At 34.2% G+C, this 13116-nt stretch overlaps 1 protein-coding gene across 15 annotated transcripts in view; it reads right to left on the bottom strand.

Annotated features, from left to right (window-relative positions):
• The window catches only part of NAALADL2 (N-acetylated alpha-linked acidic dipeptidase like 2), a 1511782-nt gene that overhangs the window by 269284 nt on the left and 1229382 nt on the right, over nucleotides 1–13116 (bottom strand). For all 15 annotated transcript variants that reach the window (XM_068547430.1, XM_068547429.1, XM_068547431.1 and 12 more), the window contains one exon: nucleotides 3771–3917. In XM_068547430.1, the coding sequence (XP_068403531.1) occupies nucleotides 3771–3917 (147 nt within the window). The remainder of the gene's footprint in view (nucleotides 1–3770; nucleotides 3918–13116) is intronic.

Here is a 13116-nt window from a genome sequence, read left to right as displayed (position 1 = left end):
TTAAAAAGGAATTTTTAAAGCAGAAGAGCAAAAAATATAAGGTTAAACAGAGTGAAAAACCAGAGCTTCAAACTGTAATATAAAGCTTACTAGGGCAAGGATTGATCTTTTGATATACATGATATACATGATATACATGATATACATGAAAGCCAGACCCTCTGACATGCCCTATATAGAGTAAATATACTGATCTGGAACAAAAATTATGTGAAACAGCTGTTAAGTGACAGAAGAAATGTGCATTGGACCACCAGCTTGTCATAAATATTGCACTCTTAATCAGAAAGCATCTGTCTTTTCATTTCCTTTTCAGCAATCTCTGCATTGTATTTAATCTGCACAGAATGCTTCTCCTAACAGGTGCAACAATGTTTACAAATTAAAAACCTTATTTAAATGAAGTTTACAACTAGAGACGTTTCAATTAACAAGGCAATATCTTATGAGAAGGAATAATTCTAACATTTGGCAAACCCATAGATTGCTTTACATTTGTGAAATTTAATTATTGGAAAATTAGAGTATAGATGCCAAAAAAGCTAAAGATGAAAGGTGCCTCAAGCAATCTATGCAATATACAGGCATCCAGAGAAACTACAGGGAGAAATTGCTGGTGGGAATGTGGATAGTATGAAATATTGAGAATAGATATTGTAAAATGTCATATTTCATCAAAAAATAATTTTAGAACTAATAATATCCCATATGTCCATAAAGTGCTGTCTACGGCACTAGTCTACTTTCCTACAGGTAATTTTTCTCTTATTATCATTATTTACTTGTTGAAATTGAGTGTAAAAGATTTATAATCAATCTTGCTGGATTAAAAAAACTGTCAGAAATTCTAATCATCTAAATAAATTTTAAATGGATAGTTTCTTCAAAAATATGAGCATAAATTAGCACACTTAGAATGCATATATGATTTTTAAAGTGAAAGGACTACAAAATTATCGACTTTAACTTGTTTACTCAAAATTAGTGCAAAGATAATGCACTCACTTCCTATAGGGGCCGAACAGGTAATAGAGGTGATACAAGTCTGGTGAAACATGTGGCCCATTAGGTTGATCAATCATTCATTTCCCAATTTTTGATAGAAAGAGGTATTGAAGAAATATTCTTCTTAATATTGTAATCATAATGCACAATCTAGCCAATTGTTTCCATGGAAAAAAGGAATCCATTTCTTCCAAAAATTCAAGTTTTCAATAAAGCACAGAACAAACAAAAGGTATTCGTGGACTGGATCTGGCCCTAGGGCTTCCAATTTACGAACTTTAGTGTAATAGTTGAGAACATGGGCTTACTGTTAAAGAGATCTAAGGTCAACTTCTATCTTGGTCATTTATTAGCTTTATGACCTTGGATCAGCTACTTGATTTTAAGCTACATTTCATCCTCAGAAGAAAAAAAAAAAAGTGTTAATAATAAAAGGTGACTCATAGGGATATCATAAATATTGAATGAGATGAGGTAATATAAAATATTTGCTAATATAAAAATTTTAGCAAAGCAAGCACTCAATAAGTGGTAGATATTACATACTATACATAGAGTATATTATGCAATACATAAATATAATATATATTTTAAATTTAATTGCAGGGGAAAAGCTCTAACATCCTTACCTGCTTTTACTAATTGACACAGGATAAATATCCTTTATATCATGGGTAAAGCCTTTCAATGTTTATAATTCCTCTTAATAACTGTATACAAATATCTATTATAGGTTAACACAGAAAGCAAAGGTCACTATCTGTTCTTTGGAGAATTTACCGTACAAAATTATCTCATCTCAAACATTCACATTTTGTAAGGGACAAATCCATTAAAAAAATTTTCCACACTAAAGCAATATAAACAAGGTCATTAGTTATAAAGCATAGAAGATTCTCTTTTAATTGCTTTTTTGGAGACAAATACAGTAGAAAATGATTTTGATGATGGGAGTTAGACATTCTGTATATAATTTGAAAAACTGATTAGCTTCTTCAGACTAAGCCAGTTCTAGCGGATAAACTTTAGCCTGAGGAGTTTCACATTATATTAGTACCTTCTGAGAAAATCACTGGGACCTGTTTCCAAATCTTCTCCCATTAACACCTCAGATCGTCCAGCTGATCCTCATCAAATCCCACCTCGTCAGCCTTAGAAGCTTGTTTTTCTTAATGATTAACAAGCTCCTCCCTCCCACTAATGTCTTCTTATTGAAAAAGTTTAGAAATTCTCCCTAATATGTAAATCAGATAATAATAATTGTGATGATAGTTATAGTTACTGGAGGCCTTATTATATGCTTAATGTTAGCCAAGCCCTTTATATGCATAATCTCATTTAATCCTTACCATGGCTCTCTAGATTCCATAAGTATACCAAGTTCCCCTCATCTATAAAACAATTCTGAAAGAAGTTAAATCATTTGTCTAGTACTTGAGTTCAGAGTCAAGTCTAGTCCCATACCTAAGGCTGTACTATATTGCCTCTCTAAATTCTTGGCTTAAACTCAACCAAAATGAATTAAACAAGTATTGGATAAAAGTTTTCATTCAATGTGTTAACATGACAGGAGCTGGACGGGCTGGGATGAGGGGGGGATGATAAAACGATGTTAGAAGATTCAAGCAGGAAAATTAAAAGTGAGTTAATTTCTTAATACATCAGTTTCATTATATGTAGTGGTCTTGGTAAGAGACAAGATACCTCTATACATGTACCCCGTTTTCAAACAGCAATAGCATATGAAAATTCAATTTTAAAAAATAGATAAATCACAGTGATTACTTTTGCATTAGCCAAGAATTCATCTCATTACAATAGGAGTCACCCAGAGTTTCTCCATCTGTGAATTTAAGTTGTTAGTGATCATTTGTGTCTACTGAGGGAGTAAGGGGTGAGGGTAGAGGGCTACAGAGAAACCTAAAGGTCACTTTTGCTAAAAGCTATCAGACATTAAGATATTGCATATCTGACATTGATAAAAATATAATTTAAACACAACTTTCCAGGAACGTCTATAATTTGAAAAACAAGGAAGGCTTTACTCTATTTTCCAGCCACTATTTTGTTAATGAAATAGTTACATCAAGAAGGCCACCGCAGAGGCTTTCAAATAGCTCCCAATAATGCATGCGCAATTTGTAAAAGAAGGAAGTCTTTCAGTAGGTTTGGATCTACAGAGAAACAGTTTCCTGTGACATAACTCTGAGAAAGATTAAAAGGCTTAATGTCCAACAGAAGAATGAACATACTTAATTAAGGTGAATCAGGCCTCTGTGATATTCTTTGGGAAAAAATTTCGTATCCTCACACACAAAAAAAGTAGCACCTTTTTAGGCAAGCAAACTATTGACAAAATTTGGGAAGCTAATCCACAAGACTCACATTAACATACAGCACATGAAATGCACTTTCCCTTGGGCAAGGAGAGGAGAATCTATTGCACATGTCATCTGTTTCTGTGAATTCTGAAGATTACAATTATGTTTTGATGTTAATCCAACAACTGCACATTTCTTGCTGAGAAGCACACTGAAAATGTGAGTGACAGTATAAATCTTTTTAAATTGAATTCAACACTATTGAAAAGAGCTGATGTTTTCAAATATTCTTACAAAGCCTCTGAACAACAAGAATAACTTTCTAAATGAAGCAGCTTCTTATAGTAACCTATTGGGTAAGAAAGACAAAAAGCCAGGATAAAATAAAATTCTGCATGTCTGCTATATACACTGCGTGTGTTTTGCATTTTTGGAAACACTCACCTCTAATGCTTTGATGTCCTCATAAGTAAACCTCACGGCGGGAACTCCAAGATGGTTGATGAAGTAATCGGCATCATCTTGCATCTGTACAGAACTGATATTTGTTTCTGGGCACTGACCTCTTCTGGAACAGTTGAAATTATTTTTCTGAAAAACATAATTTAAATTGTTAGCACACACTATGCTTCTTAGGTTATCCCTAAATCAATGCTACTCAAAACGTGGTCCACAGTTCAGCAGCATCAATGGCACCCAGGAACTTATTCGGAACATGAAATGTAAATGCTTAGTCTCCACCCATGTTCTCCCAAATGGGAACCTCTGGGGATGGAGCCCAGAAATCTGTGCAGCAACATTCCTCTACTGTGCTCACGCTCACTGAAGAGTGACTAGCACTGGACTAAATCAAGCTTTTCTTCTTGTTGTTGCTCAAAAAGCATTTTTATCATAGATTTATTATGATCTGTAATGACTCGTTAAAAGAGAATGTTGAGTCCCTCAAAAGGTTTAGTTTTGTCTTTTTTTTAAAGTTTTCCCACAAATTTAAAGGACAGCTTGGTAAGATATAATTCTATTCTAAAAATGTTTTTTGGACAACCACAGAAAAGAATTTCTCAATTGCCTCGTCAAATCATATCCCCACATGTGTTAAGAGTATATGCCAAATACCATGGGCCAAAGAGAACCACAAAGCTAAGTGCAACCTCTAGGGAAATAAACGGTGATAGACTATTATTTCTTAAACTAAGAGTTGTCTAGCATGCAAAACAAATGACCATAGCTTTACAAAAATAAATCAAAGCATAATTAAAAAATCATAACCAGTAAAATAACTGTTCCTATAACTATTATTGATTTAAAATGTCTTCGTTAGTAAAATTTTCAAAAATCTAGAATCTTTCTGTGATGCTGTTGTCTCAAGTATGAAATGTGGAAGAATGCCAATCTCCTTAGCAGGAATCATGAGGGAAGTGAGACAATAGTGTGAGAACATCACATCCAAAATCGGGCAAAACATATGTATTCAATGTATGTTTGCCATTGAATCAAGACATTGACTCTTCAACCCCTTCCCATGCTTCTTTGGCATGATATAATTTCAAAAACACTTTTAAATATAATCCATCAAAAGATTTGGAAATATGAATTGTAATATTCAGAAAGTGAGTTTTTCCAACTTTTTTCAACTACAGTGCTAGATCTTTCAAACATATAATAATGTTTCATTACCTATCCATTTTTTTGAGGTTCTAACAGAAAGATATCTGCAACAAATTTAAAATCAATTAAAATGGAAAGTCTGTGTAAGTGTTTATAATCTAGGCATGGTTTCAGCTTCATGTTGTTTGCAAATATCTTGGGTAATTAAGCACTTTGGAAATAGAAAGTAAAAAGAGTGTTCTAGCACACAGTCTAACCAGCAACCTAATGCTTTTTATGGTGACCCCCAGAAATTTTCTTCTTTTGAAAGCCTAATTTTCTGAAAAGACAGTTAATCCTCTTTCACTCCCTCATATACTCCTGGGGCAAAGACTCCTGGAGGTTTTACAGCAACTGGGATAGTTTGGGGAGGGTCTTGATTATTCACAAAGAAGAGCTACCCTTAAGTACTAGATCACAAAAAGCAAAGAGACTACATTGTGTAAGAAGTCCCAAGTATTTTTGAGAGATCCAGTTGAAATTAGTTTTGAAAACTGGTAACTTTGAAGCTATTTGTTGAGCCAGAATAAACTTTTTTCTAATTGAATTTTATTGCACTGAGCAGGCAAGACATTCACCAGTGTTCCATCACTAGTGTCTCATGCTCAGCCTGCCTCACTTATTCAAATGTACTCAATGGTGGCTGGAGGCATTTGAATTTGTGAAACCTAGGCTGTTGCATTCTTGTATGTTATTAATGAGGCTTTGGTGGAATCTAGTCTTTTCTCAGATGCTTAAAAAATAAATTTTAATTTTATTGGCTAAGTGGTCTACTTCCCCTTTACTGCAGCAACATCTATGTCTTTTTGAGATAGCATATGTACCCTACTCATCATCAATGAAAATATAGATTTGGTTTTAATTTCATTTCATATACACAATTCTTACATCCACTGTAAATATCAGCCATGTTCCTTAGATAGAAAATTTTTCTCAACAGAGGAATGCCATGGATCAAAAATTTACAACTCTAAATTCCATGAGTTGTCTGAAAAAAAAATTATTTAATTAAGTTTTTAAAAATAATTGTGGTTTTAAATTTTGATATCACTTTTACTCAGTCATCATTGTTATATAATAGCTTCCCTCTGACAAAATATTAATTTCCCATATGTGCAAATAATTGAAATGGCAGAAATGACCCACTCCAATCAATACTTACATTCTTTGTTTGATCTAACAGTTACACAAAGCAAAATTCTTGTTTTGCGTCAGTCTTTTACTGGCCCCAGGCATTCTTTCCAGAGACAGTACAGATTCTCTAGTCTCTCTGTTCTTTCCATGGTTAATCCCATTGTATAGCTTTAATATTTTCATTGCATTCCATTTTCCAGGCAAATCAAAAGGGTAACATCCAGCCTTCAGAATCACATTTCTTAAAATACTTCTACATTCCTTCCCCTACTCTGGTTTGTTTTACTTTACCCATTTATTGAAAAGTCTACCTTTTCCCTAAAGGTTTGTATTGCCACCTCCATCATACTTAAACTCCTTTGTAAACCAACTCTAAGATGGCAACAGGCTGAGCATTACCTAGAATTGTTTTAAAATTATATTTTGACGGTTAAGATCTCTTAAACCACATCTATGGTGCTAACATAGACTATTTACAAATGGAAGACAGAGTACAGAACAATAGGGTTGCGTGGCCCAAGGTGTAGCTCGACTCTACAGCTTGGGGCACTGGGATATTGAGTCTCCTGTCAGAGTTAAGCCCAAATGAAGAGTAAAAGCTTCAAGAAAGCCAATCCAAGATTGGAGGATCAGGGGTGACACAGAGTTCCCTAAGGAGCCTTTCTGGGGCTTGTTCCTTACCTACTGACTTTCCCTGTAAAGTCTTGTGGAGGACTTCTCTTGCCAGCCCACAACATTTCTCCTCTCCGTGTCTCTCTCTGTCTCTCCCACCACCTTGTTTTCTACCGTCTACTCTCCTGTGATTTAATCAGTGATGAGGGGCAGAAGTACAGGACCCTCAACCCTATGTTTATTTTGTCCTTTTGTTCCTAACTAGTTTCAGAGTAAAATAGGATAAAAAAAGAACCCAATTTTCAGATTGATTTTTTGTCCCCAAGTTATTTCATCTGGGGATCTCCCTTAAAAGGAGAACATTCCTGGCACACAAACCCTATCCTCTAAATCTTTTTTATTATTCACTACTTTAAAGTCTAGGCCAAATTTACAGACCTGAAGTGATCCTAAATCTACCTTCTATCTTAATGTGACTTGTTTTCCGTCACAGCACTGCAGTGGATTGTAATGGATCCATATCAGGTAATAGATTCTGATCTACTCAACCTCTGAAACACTAATATCTGAAAGGGAAGTAGAAAGAAAAGTTATTTCCTTCATTTTTCTAGAAGTTAGCCACCATGGGGGAGAGAAGGTTGATAACAAATTTGTGCAGGTCAATCAATTTTTAGAATTTATTTGCAAGGCTGAGTAAATTCAAATTAAGTATTTCATCCAAGGAGTTCAAAATGTTCCACAATTAATGTTTGATAGCACACATTTTTATTCCAGTTTATAAAATAAACAAGTTCAGGCAAAGACCATGATTATGTCACTTGTTTAATCTCCTACCACTAGTCTGTTGAAGACCTGAAATGAAATCACTATCCCAATCCTAAAGGGGTATGCTCTTTGCAAGTATACTTTTAAGCTGAAAGGCAAAACCTCATAGTAAATTATTATAAAAGTGAAATATAAAGATATTAAGTCAACATTTGTATTAGTTGAATAGCAATACCAAGATACATTGACAGGTTTCTAAAGTATTTAAAAATCTGTTTAATAATTCAAACATTTTATTTCTCCCACATTCTGCTTTCCTTTGTTTACATATTCATTCTACATACATAAGAAATCTAAGGTGATTCCTTATTCAAACAGCAAGAAAAGCATAACTTTCAAAATGAAAGTACCACATTCTACATATGATAATAAGATTAAGTCACTTTATCTTCATTTCAGTATTATTTTGTAACTTCAGTTGTGTAGAAACAACTTATCTTCCAGATGTTCCCAGTGTAATAATGTTCACATTGTGATAATGATGCCTATGGTATTTTAAAAATGATTTCTTATTATAGGCACTGGGATGGTTAATTTTATGTGTCAACTTGTCTAGGCCACAAGGTGCCCAGATATTTACTCAGTATTATTCTGGGTATATCTGTGAGCATGTTTTTGGATGAGATTTTTATTTGAATTGGTAGACTGGCTAAAGCAGATTGCCCTCCCTAATGTGGATGGGCCTTAATTCAATCAATTTAAGGTTTAAATAGATCAAAGGGCAGACTTTCCCACCAGTAAGGGAGAACTCCTCCTCCCTGACTGCCTTGAGCTGGGACATGGGTCTTTTCCTTCTTTGTATTCAGCTGAAACGTCAGTTCTTCTTGGGTCTCAAGCCTGCTGGCATTTGGGCTGGAACTTATACCAGCAGCTCTCCTGGGTCTCTAGCTGGCCAACTGCAGATCTTGGGACCCTGGAGAACTCTGACTAATGTGGACACTCTTAGATGGTAGATCACCTATTTGAATAAGAAATTTTAATCAGAACTAGTGAAAAATTAAACTTTAATGGTAGAGTTATTTGGTGGTTGTTTGATCAACTGGATGTAGTTTCACACAATTTTGTTACATTTTTAACGTTCAGAATTTATAAACATGATCTCAGGCAATGTGAACATGTAAACAGGTGAGGAATCATAGAGAAATGACTACATTTTGAAACTACAAAGAACCTAAAAATCCCAAAGCCCCAAGGTGATTAACCTGAGCTCCACATAAAAAATTTAGGAGATCTGTGAACCTGGTGGACCAAAAAAAAAAGCATTTTTATTTTTACTCAATTCTAACTGAAATTTAACCTGTCATTCAAATGTGAAGAGGCCATAAACCCAATAGTATTAGCATTATCTGTAACTTGTGACCAAATGAAATGAGGCATCTTCATATCACATTTCAGTTGCTGGATAAACTCACCACTAATTTGAAAAGAAGAAAGTTATGAGATACATTGCTGGATTTGGGTATTTAATGTGTTTAATTTTTTTAAGTTTATATATTACTAAAATGCAAATTTGTGTTCTTTCATATTTAGCTAATTGAACTTTGATATAATTGGTTTCTTTTGTCATCCTGTATATTTTAATTTAAGCATTTTAAAACATTATTTCTGAGAATGGGTCTATATAGGGTTAACCAGCCTGTCAAAGAGTTCCACAGGGGCGACCTCTCCTTGCAAAACAGTTTTATTTTACACATTAGAAAACTGAGGCCTCAAATCAATACAACAAGGATTTGATCCCGGTTCTTTTCACTCCAAATGCAATGCTTTTTCCTCTCTACCATGCTTATACATGCAGCATACAGACCACATTAACGCAGGTGAACATCCTAATCTTAAATGTGTTCTTCCTGGGATTCTAGTTTTGTTTTGTTTTTAAGTCATCTTAAATTACTGGATATGGTTGTAACAAACTGTATATCTGTGGCATCTCTTCAGTGCTTGTATTATGTGTTCTTCATTTACTTGGTTTGTATTTTTATGCCAGTGTGTCAAGTTGCTATCTAGTAAGTACTTCTTAATAATGAATTGCAGATCTCCTCTAACAATCTTTGAGAGGAAACAGGAAGTTATGTCTACCAACTTTCTTTAATATTTTAAACTAGAAACTTAATTTATCCTTAACACCAGCATCTGATATTGAGTTCCTTATACATAAAATATACTTTCAAAATGGTAAAAATATTTTAAAAAATCAATAAATATCTCGCAATGGCTTTTTAAAAGACTAAATTGAGTAGGGGAAAAAAAAAGTTTTTATCTTGAAGTGGCAATTTTCAACCCATAAAATGGGACTTCTAAAATCTCCAGTATCTCAAGGTTTCTGCAGAGTTTTAACAACCAACTCACAGGGTGTTAACAAAGTATTCTCAGCCTTAAACAGTGAAGAATTGTTATTCCTCTGGTATATACAAGTAGAACTGGCAAACTGAAAAACACACTAATTCTCATTTCATTCTGTTAATTTTTAAAACTGTAATCTTGTTATCGAATGTAGAAAAATATAACTTTATATGTGAAATAATTCAAACTGTATTTAAAATATATTTATGAACTAATGAATGTTTTAAAGATCACTCTGTAAAGGTGCAAATGGAGAAGAATAAAGACATTTGCCCTTGTTTTTACTGTAACTTCTAACTCATATTCTCCCCCACCCCAAACTCTCTTTCTTTTCTCCTTCCACTTCCCTGACCAACTTCAGCTCCCTGACCAAGAGGCACATGATGGCAGAAGACCTATTTCTTTTTTATTTCTCTCCACTTAAGGCTTTGTGTAACAATAAAAACTGGTGTGTTATTTTAGAACTATAAAAGTATTCACATTTCAACCACTCTGTTGGGTTTAAATAAAAATCTCAACTAATAAAATAAAATAGTATCCACTATATGCTATCTTATACCACAATACATTCCAGATGAACCCTTCTTTTAAGTGTAAAACTCTGAATCGCAAAAGTATGGAAGAAACAGTAGAAGATAATTTTAATAAACTTAGAGTACAAAAGACAAACTCAGAAGACAAAAAAGATTGATTAGTCCAACTACATGAAATTATGGCTTTTCTGCTTGACAAAAATTACCATAAACAAGAACAATCGAAAACCTGGGGGAAAAGAGTCAATGAATATGAACTGACATTTCACAGAAAAAAAAAATTATAAATGTTTTTTATACATAAAAGACATATAAAGTGTCCTTTATATTTACTTTACAAAAAACTTTGGCAACTTTGATTATAGATTGCATTGTAAAGGATGTGGGAATGCCAGTGCCTCATATATTGCTGAAGAAAAAAATTAGGACAAATTTTATGAAGGTTAAATAAATGATATTCTATTTATTCAATGGAATAATACGCTGTCTCTAAAAAAAAAACAATGAAGGTATTTTTGCAAATGGAGAAAAACAATCTCTAAGATATATTTTTACATTTTTAATGTAAAAGATTAAAAGATTGTATAAGATGTTGTCATTTGTGTTTAAAAACAAAAGTAACATTAAAAAAGTATATGTATGTGCTCTAATCCAGCTGGCCCTCTATATCTGTGGATGTACTATGCCATTTCATATACGGGACTTGAACATCCTCAGAGTTTGGTATGGGACGGGGATGGGGAGTTGTCATGGAACCAATCCCTGCAGATACTGAGGGACAACTACATACGCAAATACTATTTGCCTCTGGGGAGAGGTACTGGTTGGAGAAGCAGGCTTAGGAGAAAGACTTTTCATTGTCTACTTGTTTACTATTTTTGAACTTTAAATCTGTGACTGAATCACCTGCCCCTCTCCCCTAAATTACATGTTCCAAATCCCCTCTGAACTATACGTTCTATGTTCCCAATTCTGAGATTCCCTTGATTGTAAGGAATAGTAGCAATTTAAGTTTTTCTTAAATAGTAGGAAAGAAATAAACCATCTAACAGCTATCTCACAGTTTCAGAAATGTTAACATTTTATAAAATGTCCACAAGTAGAAAGATGGGGTATTTAGAGTTGTATTGCTGACAACCTTTTAATATAAGAAGGTCAATTTAGTATCATCAAAAATGTATGTGGTATTGGGTAGGCGACAGATGAAAGTAACTGCCACTTTAGTTGACTAGGGAAGAAAAATTTCTCATATAGAGGATTTGGGAATGGATACAACAGCATGAGACCCTTGCTGGGGTAGGGGGTTACTAAAGTAGGCATCCCAAATTACCAGGAGGGAATAGAAATCCAAAAGACAGTGGGGAAAACTAAGAAAAAAACTCCATTCATTTAGTAATCATGATTTCCTTAAGGACCATTCTTATTTACATGGTTTGTGTGTGTTTATATTTTCTAGGCAAGTATCAAATTATTATCAAAATATGCAAAGATGGACCACCTCACTTACTACAAGGAGACATTTACATAAGGATTTATCATTTACAAACAGACGTCATATTATAGTGCAACCCTGTGAGGGGGGTGAAACAAGTATTATTATCCCATTTTGCAGACTAAAAGCTTTGCTATCCTCTAGAGATGTAAGGATAGCAAATGGAATGACAGGTAGGGATTTCTAACTTAGATTGTTATGCTGTTGCCTCCCTCCCCCACCTACCCCCAACCCTGGTTCAATGACTTCCTGCTCTCCCAGCTTAACTAAGGAAATAAGGAAGGAGTTCCTCAATTTGTACAGAAAGAGCCGGTAGACTGCTGACTAATCAACTAAATTAAAATTCTTTCAGTTTAAGAGAAACAGCGACAAAAATAATTTACCAGCTAAAAAAACTCCATAGATCCCTTTGGCACTTCTGTAATAGGTTTGCTGTTGGTCATCGCAATTACTAAACCTATTTCTTCATGAAATGCACACTGTATATAGAGTGACACCCCCAGAGCCCTTTCAAAAACGGTACTCTGATTATATCTAAATGAAACCATGAGCAGATTGAAAAGATAAAGCAGAAACATCCAAATTGTCCTTTGGTCAACACATTGGCTGAAAGCACACTTCCCCTGGGTACATTTTCTATAGGACCTTTAATGACCAAAAGGATCAAGATATAAATTTTACGTCTCACTGAATGATAACAATTCTGGCTTCACAGTGCTGTTCCATGTTGAGGAATTGGCTGACATAACATAACTTCAGCTATTATTCCACCAGCCTTCTTGAGGTTTGTCTTAAATAGCTTCTCTTAGTCTCACAGGCAATGCAATTTTAAATAATCCAGTGTCAGCATTTTAATGATATATTCCAGCTGCCAGGCATTAAAAAAATTAACTGAAAAACCTAACTGGTTTTCAATTCAACATTAACTGTCTCAGGCTGCAAATATTTTTAATGAAAATTTAGTAACTTCCCTCAAAAAAAAAAAAAAAATCAGACACTTCAAAAAAGGTACATGCAAAAGGAAGGAAACATTGGAGTTACTCTGCATATGTTTAGCATCATTCAGTAGACAGCAGAAGAAAGTTTGCTGTCCTCTCTATGACCAGGGTTATGGGAAGGTTGTAAATCAGGAGGGTGCTCTCAGGATTGTTTAGAGGTAATTCATTTAATTTTAGGAGGGCACAGGGAGAAAAAGCTGAAAAATTCAGAC

Source organism: Eschrichtius robustus, chromosome 6 (assembly GCF_028021215.1).
Source record: "Eschrichtius robustus isolate mEscRob2 chromosome 6, mEscRob2.pri, whole genome shotgun sequence".
Classification (NCBI taxonomy): domain Eukaryota; kingdom Metazoa; phylum Chordata; class Mammalia; order Artiodactyla; family Eschrichtiidae; genus Eschrichtius; species Eschrichtius robustus.
This window is presented reverse-complemented; position numbering and strand designations above follow the sequence as displayed.